This window comes from Thalassophryne amazonica, chromosome 15 (assembly GCF_902500255.1).
Source record: "Thalassophryne amazonica chromosome 15, fThaAma1.1, whole genome shotgun sequence".
Taxonomy (NCBI): domain Eukaryota; kingdom Metazoa; phylum Chordata; class Actinopteri; order Batrachoidiformes; family Batrachoididae; genus Thalassophryne; species Thalassophryne amazonica.
The window spans coordinates 81,523,135-81,536,550 of record NC_047117.1 but is presented as its reverse complement, the minus strand read 5'-3'; the positions used below and the strand labels follow the sequence as shown (position 1 = coordinate 81,536,550).

The 13,416-nt window shown below is 40.6% G+C and overlaps 1 protein-coding gene across 4 annotated transcripts in view; it reads left to right on the top strand.

Annotated features, from left to right (window-relative positions):
• The window catches only part of LOC117526909 (potassium voltage-gated channel subfamily KQT member 5-like), a 313,438-nt gene that overhangs the window by 238,335 nt on the left and 61,687 nt on the right, over positions 1-13,416 (top strand). For all 4 annotated transcript variants that reach the window (XM_034189028.1, XM_034189027.1, XM_034189031.1 and 1 more), the window contains exons 3-4: positions 2,997-3,087; positions 10,664-10,790. In XM_034189028.1, coding sequence (XP_034044919.1) covers positions 2,997-3,087; positions 10,664-10,790 — 218 coding nt within the window. The remainder of the gene's footprint in view (positions 1-2,996; positions 3,088-10,663; positions 10,791-13,416) is intronic.

Here is a 13,416-nt window from a genome sequence, read left to right as displayed (position 1 = left end):
GCCGTTCAACAGCCGGTTGACGCCCCTCGGGATCCATGACGATGGCCGAGATATCCTGTTGGGAAAGTGTCAGTACACGGACCCACAACAGGGGGCGCAAATGAACGGACAATGGAGAAAGTCAAATAACAAGGCTTTACTGTTGTGAACGTGCACAACGAATACAACCAATCATGGAAATGGACAACAGTCAATTCACAAAAGTGTTGTGTGGGCAGGCTCGAAGATAGGAGACGCCTCTCCAAGGTAAGACCGGAACCACACGGCTTCCTCCGCCACAGGACTCCGGGAATACTGGAGTCGCCAAGTCCCGAACTCCCAGGTGGCCACTGCCTCCGCGTGTCGGACCTGGTACTGCTGGCGAGGAACAAAGAACAGTTAGATGGGGGCGCGTTTGCACCCAAAACTCCGAACAGCAGGGAAGTTACCTCCACCTCTCGTTGGAACAGTAATCCACAATCTAAGCACTAATCCAAAAGGAAACACTCCGTCAGCTTTGATACGTTACCTTTCAGGTAGAAACGATATCTCGGCAATGAGGTGGAGATGCTGTCCTGCTGATATACCCCACTGATGATTGCTGTCAGCTGTCTCAGGTGATGGGTGACAGCCGTCACCTTGGCTGCTCCTGTGAGGCGGCGGCGCCCTCTGGTGCCTGGAGCCCGCACTCCAGGCAGGGCGCCCACTGGTGGTGGTGGCCCAGCAGTACCTCCTCTTCAGCGGCCCACACAACACTTTTATCACCATTTGCAGGATTCCACTCTAAATATTCTCTTATCTGCTGCACTAAACCCCCAGAGCAACAATGGTAAGGGAAAACTCCCTCTGAGGAAGAAACCTCAAGACTCAAAGGGGTGACCCTCTGCTTGGGCCATGATACACACATAAATTACAGAACAATTCACAAAACAAACATACAGGAAATGTTTCCAGTGCACAGGATGGTTTCTGGAACATCTTCAAATGTACTTGCTTTTAACTATGCGTTTGCCTACGCGTGGTGGCTACCTCATGTATTCTACATTTCTACCATATCTCACAGCATGTCGTGATTCAGCATCACGAAATATACATTAATCTATTGGTTCATGATATTGTCACGAAAAGTGCAAAATTTTCGTAATGAGAGCACAAATTTGTTCTAATACATTCGTGAGGTGCACGAAATTAAGTGATGCGGGGGGAGGGGAGGGTCTGGGGGGGATATGGTTAGGGTTAGGAGGAGGGGTAGGGTTAGCAATAGTAAGATTTAAAATAAAAAACATCATGAAAATCTGTCTCATTTCGTGACGGGAGCGCGAAAAAACCTTGTGAGACTGGGTTGCATTTGGTGCCTCGTAAGTTTGGTTCCTGAAGGTTGGGATCATAAGTGAGGCTCCAAATGTACAGGTCAGGTCTGGACCCCATGCTCTGGAGCCATGCATTTCCCCATTCATCACATGACAGAACCTTCCCAGGTCCTGGATATGAACCACCACCAACAGAGATGACCAGCTCATTAGCATCTACCATCTATCTGCTGCAGCCAGATGAAACATGGACATCTTCTTGGAATACTCCAGCTGCTGGGGGTGCTCAGCACTGAGGCACCAGCATGCTGGATCATGCCCAGAGAAATGTACCACATGGACAAAGTGTCACAGCTGGTATCCCCTCACAATGCAACTGGTCTGCCTCATCTGAATCTCCCCAAGTAACCACTTGTTTGACACAATCCTTGCAATTGTGGTCAAGGATCTTCAAAAAGAAAAAAAAAATGGATAGTACTAAGACATCCAGATGCTGCCTTAGACCAGTCATAGATTTCCAAGTCTCACAAACATATATTGAGACAGGGGGCACCTGAATCTTAAAAATTTGACTCCATAATGTCTTTCCAGGTGACATGAATGTCATTGCTACGGTAAGTGAGTGCCCATGCTACACATTTGACAATTCCACTGCATGCACTTTCACTTCTGATGGCTGGGTCCAAGGCATCACTGAAAGCCTGGTTCTTAGTCTTGATTCAGAACAAACACAAACTCAAATAATGTGTTTATTCACTTAGGGCATCCACAATGGTTGGTGAACCTTTGCTCAGGTTCCACAACCCAACCCAACAATCAAAATGTGTATCAGCTTTTAAAGTGAGAATTGGGCAGTTCTGGTGCACAACGATTGTTGGTCTTACATTCCATTTCCTCCTGACAACAGAAGAACTCAAGATATTGAACGCATCACTTCAGGCATTGACTCACTTCAGTCTATAAATATCCAAGGTCTCCAGTTTGCACGAGTTATTACTGAGTTACTGTGCAGACCTGAAACAAGACATGGCTGAAAATAAGATGTCTCCTGAAGAAAAGCTGTCCTTGGATGGCAGTTAAAAACAAAGTAAAGTATATCGAATGGTCTTTTTCCAGAAGGCTTAAAAGATCTGAGATGATAAAATGCAGATGTGCTCTCACCCTTTCGCATGAGCTACCGTAACTCTAAACCACATTTCATATTTCAGGCAGTGATGTGTTTTTGGAAGATCTGTGTGATGGAAAAAAAAAAAAAACACCCATGCTGTGTTTATGAAGGTGGAAGGTTACGGTTTCCCGGCAGTAGGAGAAATCGATCAACATGGAAACGTTCGGATGTGACTTGTTTTCCAATAGCCACAGTTTCACTGCTTGTTTCTTGCAAATCATGTTGCACAAACATCCATGATTAAGTTGAGATGTCAGGAAATGGAATAATAGCTGGGTTTCTGGTTCACTGCAGGGAGGAAATAAGTTTTGTGACTGCACTGCCAGTCACAATGGGTTCAAATGCTGTTTCAGTGTTGGATGTTGGCTGCTGTTTCTTGCAGAGGAAAACACATTGATTTACATTTGTATGCTGTATATCTTGATGATTAGCAACATATTTGTTCCCAGTGCTGTAAAATGCTAATTTGGAATTTATTCAGTTGGTATATTGTGTTGGTTTTTCTGTTGTACTAACATTCTCTTTTCTGTTTTCTTCAGGTTTATTTTGGTTTTCAGCTGTCTGGTCCTGTCTGTATTCTCCACTATGCCAGTGCATCAAGATTTCTCTTCCTACTGCCTGTTGATTCTGGTAAGAAGCTTAAAAGTATCAGAAAATGTAATATTAATACTATGCTCTTTTGGACACGGATGGCACGGATCCAGGTGCATTTGGCTTTCAAGGTCAGTTTGTGAATGGGCTTTCATGGTTGTTGCATTCATTCATGATAGTCGTACATGATAACTGCATCTCCAGTTGGCAGAGTTTCAATCAATCAATCAATTTTATTTATATAGCGCCAAATCACAACAAACAGTAGCCCCAAGGCGCTTTATATTGTAAGGCAAGGCCATACAATAATTATGTATCACTAATGATTAAATGCAGAGTGGTGCATACAGAGCAAAAGGAGAAAGAAACATTCAGTGCATCATGGGAACCCCCCAGCAGTCTAAGTCTATAGCAGCATAACTAAGGGATGGTTCAGGGTCACCTGATCCAGCCCTAACTATAAGCTTTAGCAAAAAGGAAAGTTTTAAGCCTAATCTTAAAAGTAGAGAGGGTGTCTGTCTCCCTGATCTGAATTGGGAGCTGGTTCCACAGGAGAGGAGCCTGAAACATGAAGGCTCTGCCTCCCATTCTACTCTTACAAACCCTAGGAACTACAAGTAAGCCTGCAGTCTGAGAGCGAAGCGCTCTATTGGGGTGATATGGTACTATGAGGTCCCTAAGATAAGATGGGACCTGATTATTCAAAACCTTATAAGTAAGAATAAGAATTTTAAATTCTATTCTAGAATTAACAGGAAGCCAATGAAGAGAGGCCAATATGGGTGAGATATGCTCTCTCTTTCTAGTCCCCGCCAGTACTCTAGCTGCAGCATTTTGAATTAACTGAAGGCTTTTCAGGGAACTTTTAGGACAACCTGATAATAATGAATTACAATAGTCCAGCCTAGAGGAAATAAATGCATGAATTAGTTTTTCAACATCACTCTGAGACAAGACCTTTCTAATTTTAGAGATATTGCGTAAATGCTAAAAAGCAGTCCTACATATTTGTTTAATATGTGCATTGAATGACATATCCTGATCAAAAATGACTCCAAGATTTCTCACAGTATTACTAGAGGTCAGGGTAATGCCATCCAGAGTAAGGATCTGGTTAGACACCATGTTTCTAAGATTTGTGGGGCCAAGTACAATAACTTCAGTTTTATCTGAGTTTAAAAGCAGGAAATTAGAGGTCATCCATGTCTTTATGTCTGTAAGACAATCCTGCAGTTTAGCTAATTGGTGTGTGTCCTCTGGCTTCATGGATAGATAAAGCTGGGTATCATCTGCATAACAATGAAAATTTAAGCAATGCCGTCTCATAATACTGCCTAAGGGAAGCATGTATAAAGTGAATAAAATTGGTCCTAGCACAGAACCTTGTGGAACTCCATAAGTAACCTAAGTCTGTGAAGAAGATTCCCCATTTACATGAACAAATTGTAATCTATTAGATAAATATGAATCAAACCACCGCAGCGCAGTGCCTTTAATACCTATGGCATGCTCTAATCTCTGTAATAAAATTTTATGGTCAACACTATCAAAAGCAGCACTGAGGTCTAACAGAACAAGCACAGAGTTGAGTCCACTGTCTGAGGCCATAAGAAGATCATTTGTAACCTTCACTAATGCTGTTTCTGTACTATAATGAATTCTAAAACCTGACTGAAACTCTTCAAATAGACCATTCCTCTGCAGATGATCAGTTAGCTGTTTTACAACTACCCTTTCAAGAATTTTTGAGAGAAAAGGAAGGTTGGAGATTAGCCTATAATTAGCTAAGACAGCTGGGTCAAGTGATGGCTTTTTAAGTAATGGTTTAATTACTGCCACCTTAAAAGCCTGTGGTACATAGCCAACTAATAAAGATAGATTGATCATATTTAAGATCGAAGCATTAAATAATGGTAGGGCTTCCATGAGCAGCCTGGTAGGAATGGGGTCTAATAGACATGTTGATGGTTTGGATGAAGTAACTAATGAAAATAACTCAGACAGAACAATCGGAGAGAAAGAGTCTAACCAAATACCGGCATCACTGAAAGCAGCCAAAGATAACGATACGTCTTTGGGATGGTTATGAGTAATTTTTTCTCTAATAGTTAAAATTTTATTAGGGAAGAAAGTCATAAAGTCATTACTAGTTAAAGTTAAAGGAATACTCGGTTCAATAGAGCTCTGACTCTTTGTTAGCCTGGCTACAGTGCTGAAAAGAAACCTGGGGTTGTTCTTATTTTCTTCAATTAGTGATGAGTAGTAAGATGTCCTAGCTTTACGGAGGGCTTTTTTATAGAGCAACAGACTCTTTTTCCAGGCTAAGTGAAGATCTTCTAAATTAGTGAGACGCCATTTCCTCTCCAACTTAAGGGTTATCTGCTTTAAGCTGCGAGTTTGTGAGTTATACCACAGAGTCAGACACTTCTGATTTAAAGCTCTCTTTTTCAGAGGAGCTACAGCATCCAAAGTTGTCTTCAATGAGGATGTAAAACTATTGACGAGATACTCTATCTCACTTACAGAGTTTAGGTAGCTACTCTGCACTGTGTTGGTATATGGCATTAGAGAACATAAAGAAGGAATCATATCCTTAAACCTAGTTACAGTGCTTTCTGAAAGACTTCTATTGTAATGAAACTTATTCCCCACTGCTGGGTAGTCCATCAGAGTAAATGTAAATGTTATTAAGAAATGATCAGACAGAAGGGAGTTTTCAGGGAATACTGTTAAGTCTTTAATTTCCATACCATAAGTCAGAACAAGATCTAAGATATGATTAAAGTGGTGGGTGGACTCATTTACATTTTGAGCAAAGCCAATTGAGTCTAATAATAGATTAAATGCAGTGTTAAGGCTGTCATTCTCAGCATCTGTGTGGATGTTAAAATCGCCCACTATATTTATCTTATCTGAGCTAAGCACTAAGTCAGACAAAAGGTCTGAAAATTCACAGAGAAACTCACAGTAACGACCAGGTGGACGATAGATAATAACAAATAAAACTGGTTTTTGGGACTTCCAATTTGGATGGACAAGACTAAGAGTCAAGCTTTCAAATGAATTAAAGCTCTGTCTGGGTTTTTGATTAATTAATAAGCTGGAATGGAAGATTGCTGCTAATCCTCCGCCTCGGCCCGTGCTACGAGCATTCTGGCAGTTAGTGTGACTCGGGGGTGTTGACTCATTTAAACTAACATATTCATCCTGCTGTAACCAGGTTTCTGTAAGGCAGAAAAAAATCAATATGTTGATCAATTATTATATAATTTACTAACAGGGACTTAGAAGAGAGAGACCTAATGTTTAATAGACCACATTTAACTGTTTTAGTCTGTGGTGCAGTTGAAGGTGCTATATTATTTTTTCTTTTTGAATTTTTATGCTTAAATAGATTTTTGCTGGTTATTGGTGGTCTGGGAGCAGGCACCGTCTCTACGGGGATGGGGTAATGAGGGGATGGCAGGGGGAGAGAAGCTGCAGAGAGGTGTGTAAGACTACAACTCTGCTTCCTGGTCCCAACCCTGGATAGTCACGGTTTGGAGGATTTAAGAAAATTGGCCAGATTTCTATAAATGAGAGCTGCTTCATCCAAAGTGGGATGGATGCCGTCTCTCCTAACAAGACCAGGTTTTCCCCAGAAGCTTTGCCAATTATCTATGAAGCCCACCTCATTTTTTGGACACCACTCAGACAGCCAGCAATTCAAGGAGAACATGCCGCTAAACATGTCACTCCCGGTCTGATTGGGGAGGGGCCCAGAGAAAACTACAGAGTCCGACATTGTTTTTCAATGATTCAATGTTAATTTTAGTGACCTCCGATTGGCGTAACCGGGTGTCATTACTGCCGACGTGAATTACAATCTTACCAAATTTACGCTTAGCGTTAGCCAGCAGTTTCAAATTTCCTTCAATGTCGCCTGCTCTGGCCCCCGGAAGACAATTGACTATGGTTGCTGGTGTCGCTAACTTCACATTTCTCAAAACAGAGTCGCCAATAACCAGAGTTTGATCCTCGGCGGGTGTGTCGTCGAGTGGGGAAAAACGGTTAGAAATGTGAACGGGTAGGCGGTGTACACGGGGCTTCTGTTTAGGACTACGCCTCCTCCTCACAGTCACCCAGTCGGCCTGCTTTCCCGGCTGCTCGAGATCTGCCAGAGGGAAACTAACGGCGGCTAAGCTACCTTGGAGAAGCCGCCATGCTAAACCGGCTAAGAGCTAGTAGCTGCGCTAAGCTAGCAGATTCCTAAAAACCAGAGGTGTCAAGTAACGAAGTACAAATACTTCGTTACTGTACTTAAGTACACTTTTTAGGTATCTATACTTTACTCCATTACTTATTTTTCTGCCTACTTCTGACTTCTACTCATTACATTTTCACACAAGTATCTGTACTTTCTATTCCTTACATTTTTAAATCAAACAGTCTCGTTACTCTTGGCGTCAGTTTAATGTTTATATATATATTTCACGTCATATGTGCCTGTAATCAACTTCTCTCCAGCACGGCTTTGCTTTGAACCGTGAACCAATCGAAGCAGTGGTTCGCAGATTGAAGCAATGCTTCGACCTATTGCTTCACTTATTCTTTCTTTCTTTCGCTTAATTTTCCCCCGCTAAAACCCTAAAGAGCATACGTCTGTGAGTATTATTTACCTTTTCTATGTAAAACCGACCTGTTATGGTCTTCTGAAACAGTTGATAGATGTATTTTATAACTTAAAAATGGGAGCGACGCTAACGTGTTAGCATGTCTATGGCATTTTCAATGTTAAAACTTAGCATTAAGCAATTGCAGCTCTCATAACGTTCGGGTATATTTGTTTTCAAATTGTAATATTTCTTAAATTTATTTTTGTTTATATATTAATAATCTAATGATTATTATATACAATTTTAGAGAAAGAGGCAAAAAGAACCTGAATAGAAACACAACAGAAAATATAAAAGCAACTAACAATGAACATACATAAATAAATACATACATACATAAATAAATAAATGTTTCCTGTGAACACCTAGTGACTATTACACCTCCACTTCATCCCTGTCTTATTTAATGACAGTTTGTTTCGGTCAAACCATATTTTCAATGTGTTAATTTCTTCAGTGATTTCCTCCAGAACTATCTGCCAAACTAGAAAACTGCTGCATCCTAGTAAGAGCAGAATACTACTGGAATTAATTTGAATAAGGAAAGTTGTGTTTGTTTGTTTTTGTTTGTTTGTTTTCCTTCACTAAATGGATGCTGCACTCACTGAAGTTTATTGTATGGAATAGTCCCAGATTGCATTTCAGAGCTTCTAGAATTGAAACATTTTCGTGCAGGTGGTGTTGGGGGGTAATTTTGGGTCTTGGGCCACATATAGATCGAACCAATTTTTTAAATTAAGCTTTCAATTCATATAGTGGCATCTACCTTCCTTTTTTTTAAAGGTTACTTTATACTTTTATACTTTAAGTAGGTTTTGGAGCACATACTTTTTCACTTTTACTTGAGTAAAGAGGTCAAGTTGATACTTCAACTTTTACCAGAGTGTTTTTAAACTGCAGTATCTATACTTCTACTTAAGTAACAAATGTGTGTACTTTTGACACCACTGCTAAAAACACACAAAGTGAATAATGTGTAAATAATTTAGAGGTGATTCACCAGAGGGAGTGCTTTAGTTAAGGCACGTGAAGATTACACTGTGAAACAAATCGTTATCTAGTTAACTAGATCAATCTAACTGCGCAGATTAAACAGCTAACAGATACAGCAAAACACCGCTGTGCTCCGGAACAGGAAGTGATACAATACCGCAGTGAGAGCCAACCACCAGTAGAGGCAAGCTCTTGCTTGCCTCTACTGGTGTTTAAGGGTATTTTCCAGATTCTTACAACCCCAAGTCCAAAGAAGTTTGGACATTGTGTAAAATGTAAATAAAAACCGAATACAATGATTTGCAAATCCTCTTCAACCTATATTCAATTGAATACACCACAAAGACAAGATATTTAATGTTCAAACTGATAAACTTTTGTTTTTGTGCAAATATTTGCACATTTTGAAATGGATGCCTGCAACATGTTTCAAAAAAGCTGGGACAGTGGTATGTTTATGAACAATGTTACGTGTCGAAGGTTCTCCAGATTCTTTGAATCTTCTGATTATATTATGGACTGTAGATTGTGGAATCCCTAAATTCCTTGCAATTGAATGTTGAGAAACATTGTTCTTAAACTGTTGGACTATTTTTTCATGCAGTTGTTCACAAAGTGGTGATCCTCGCCCTATCTTTGCTTGTGAACGGGTGAGCCTTTTGGAGATGATCCTTTTATACCCAATCATGACACTCACCGTTAGTGTCCTCAGTTCCCAAATGCTTATTGAGTGTTGTTAGAAGGAAAGGTGATGTAACACAGTCATAAACATACCACTGTCCCAGCTTTTTTGAAATGTGTTGCAGGTATCCATTTCAAAATGTGCAAATATTTGCACAAAAACAATAAAGTTCATCAGTTTGAACATTAAATATCTTGTCTTTGTGGTGTATTCAATTGAATATAGGTTGAAGAGGATTTGCAAATCATTGTATTCTGTTTTTATTTACATTTTACAGAATGTCCCCACTTCATTGGAATTGGGGTTGTACATACCTTCAGGAATTCACTTTTTAGATAGATTCCCTTGAATTTAAATCTGGATTTAACGTATTTGTTTTGTCATGTTTGATGAGTAAATGGATATTTTATAATATAATATTATAGTATGTTAATATAATTAGAATAGTATGATTATAGCATAATTTTATAGTATAATATTTTTATTATACTAAATTGATAAATTGAGCTCACAAACATTAACAGTAATTTAATGTGGAGATTTTGGATTGTGGAGATAACCCTCGTCCGGGCACTGCCTGTTTGGGTGATATACGATGGGGACTTTTGTGCCCTGTGGCCGCTACAGAAACCATGAATGCTCTGTTGAAACAAGAAGTCCTCAATGTTGAATCAGGCAGCTGTAAAGGCAGATGAAGGCTGCAGCCAGGTCCTCAGATCCCGATCGTCTGAGATTTCCCAGCCATCACATCAGGCTAGGAATCAGTCAAGCATCATGTGTTTCTCGGCATACAACATTCCCACGTTAAGCAAACCCACACACAGGCATCTCTGGATCAACCCTGGTTGTCAAATTCCACCATCCCATCCAGGAATCTACCAAGAGACAATTGTCCTCTCAACAGAAGGATTGCCAGGACTGAGTAAATTTATTAAACTAAATTAATGAAGTATATGAAATCTCCCAAATAACAACTGTTATTTTAGCTTAAAGTTCATATTTATATAATAATATGTTGTACGAGTACAATTGGCTTGGGTCTAATTTTGCGTAAGGAGTGTTTCCCTTATGAGCAATGGGATTTATAATGTACTTAAAAATCCTTAGAGTTGCAGTTTTGTTTAAAGTACCATACAACAGGTTATTGTGTTGTTGAAAACCTTTTGATGAGCAACAAAATATAATTGTATTTTGTTACTTGCAATAAAGCACATATGCACTCAAATTTGTTGCCCTCTTTTGCGATCTTTAACACACATTTTTTTTTTTTTGGTACCTCTTGCAGGAGTTTGTGATGATTGTGGTGTTTGGGTTGGAGTACATAATCCGAATCTGGTCGGCAGGATGCTGCTGTCGCTACAGAGGATGGCAAGGTCGCCTCCGCTTTGCAAGAAAACCCTTCTGCGTCATCGGTATGTTACTGGGGTACCCTGCTGCTCATGAATTTTCAAGTTGTTTGTTTTCTTGTTTTTGCTTTTTGTGGAAACAGAGTCCACCCCAAAAATGTTGACTTTCCTAAATGATCATCACTACATGTCTGTTGAACTGTAAAACAGTGCAAAGCACTGGACAAAACCTTCAGTTAGTCCATCAAATCACTCAGGCCTCATCACACACAGATGAAGACCACGAAGACCGCACTGCACTTGGAGAATTTCAATGAACGAAGCAGGGATGTGGTCAAAATGGAAAAATTAGCAGTTTTCCAGTCCACACTACAGTATATCTTTATTATATATCTACCATGTCCTCAATGTGTCTAGCACATGCCTACTAATTTCTTACTATGCGCATGATAATGCACATGTCCAATGCGTTCTTAGTACATCGTTAATAAGACCAGTCAGATTGCACCACACGCTTACCATGTTCTCACTGCATCCATCCAGCCCTGATAAATGCTGCACCTTACACAGTGCTTTTTCATTCATTCTGCAAGTCTTCTTGTGTCCACATCTACATTCAACAATCACACAAAGTCTACAACTATACCACTGAAGGCATCAGGGGAGTCCAAGAGATGCCATGGTGGAAAAAGTAAAGGGGAGGGGAAGTTGCAGAAGATATTCTTGATTTTGTACGAGGGCTGTCAATAAAGTATAGGTCCTTTTTATTTTTTTCAAAAACTATATGGATTTCATTCATATGTTTTTACGTCAGACATGCTTAAACCCTCGTGCGCATGCGTGAGTTTTTCCACGCCTGTCGGTGACATCATCCGCCTGTGAGCACTCCTTGTGGGAGGAGTCGTCCAGCCCCTCGTCGGAATTCCTTTGTCTGAGAAGTTGCTGAGAGACTGGTGCTTTGTTTGATCAAAATTTTTTCTAAACCCATAAGGCACATCGAAGTGGACACAGTTCAAAACATTAAGCTGGTTTTCGGTGAAAATTTTAACGGCTGATGAGAGATTTTGAGGTGATACTGTCGCTTTAAGGACTTCCCACAGTGCGAGACATCACGCAGCGCTCTCAGGCGCCGTCGTCAGCCTGTTTCAAGCTGAAAACCTCCACATTTCAGGCTCTATTGATCCAGGACGTCGTGAGAGAACAGAGAAGTTTCAGAAGAAGTCGGTTTCAGCATTTTATCCGGATGTTTCACTGTTAAAGGAGATTTTTTTAATGAAAGACGTGCGGAGGGGTCCGCGCGTCGGGACACAGCCGGCGCGGTGCGGCAGCACAAGAAAAACACCTCCGTGTTGATAACCATTTGTAAAATCCAGGCGGCTTTTGATGGCTTTCAGTGAAGTGAGTATATGAGAAGCTGTTTAACAGCTGGACATGTTCCAACTTGTCCTTAAGGCTTCCAACAGAGGTGTTTTTCCTGTGGCGGAGCGTTGCAGCGGCTGCGAGCTGATGCTGCAATCCGTCCGCACGTCTCGCATTGTGGGAAGTCCTTAAAGCGACAGTATCACCTCAAAATCTCTCATCAGCCGTTAAAATTTTCACCGAAAACCAGCTTAATTTTTCGAACTGTGTCCACTTCGATGTGTCTCACAGGTTTATAAAAAATTGTGATCAAACAAAACGCAAGTCTCTCAGCAACTTCTCAGACAAAGGAATTCCGACGAGGGGCTGGACGACTCCTCCCACAAGGAGTGCTCACAGGCGAATGACGTCACCGACAGGCGTGGAAAAACTCACACGAGGGTTCAAGCATGTCTGACGTAAAAACATATGAATGAAATCCATATAGTTTTTGAAAAAAATAAAAAGGACCTATACTTTATTGACAGACCTCGTATGTTCATGTTTGTGGTCGAAATAGAAATGATGGTGTGAGGAACTGGGTCAAATATTTACAATACATTCTCTGAACATGACATAAGCACAGTGAAAATCTGCTGAAAATATGCCATAGATGTGGTAAGCTCCGAAGAAACAGATTAACAATGTAATGCTGTGTTCTAGAGTGTGGTATGGACATGCCTTGGTCATGGCACAAGTGTGGAGAGGTCATAATGAGAACTCCACTGATATATTTCACCATGTCCTCCACTGTCCATGAAGTCCAAACCATCTCTTTATTGGTTGGTACTTCATTTCTACTACACTGTACAACTTCTTACTGCATCAACCCAAATTTTGAGGACATCGTGAGAACATGGCTAAATGTGATGGGGGTTTAACTGAGTGCAGTAAATCCAGTGAGGCTGTGTTGCTCATGGGAACTTGGCAGAGCTATGCCAGGCTAGAGATGCACAATGCATGATGGGAAAAGAACAAAGTATTGAAAACCAGTGGAAAATGTTTCCATTAAAGAAAATTTACCTCTTTTCTGGTAAGTCCAGGAAATCCTTTAAGTATGGTGTAGTGCCATTATTGGTCATAATGTTAGATTTCCATCACTGTCATGAAGGGGTAGAATTATATGAGGTAACATTTTCCTCTGTGAAAAGAAGCCAGATATTGTTTACCCCGATGAGGTGCCAATGGTTGAAGTTGTTGGACACTATGGAGCGCATACAGCAGCTGATGACTCACTACAGATAAACAAATTGGCAATTATAATATAAAGATGCTGTTTCATTTACCAGTTGCT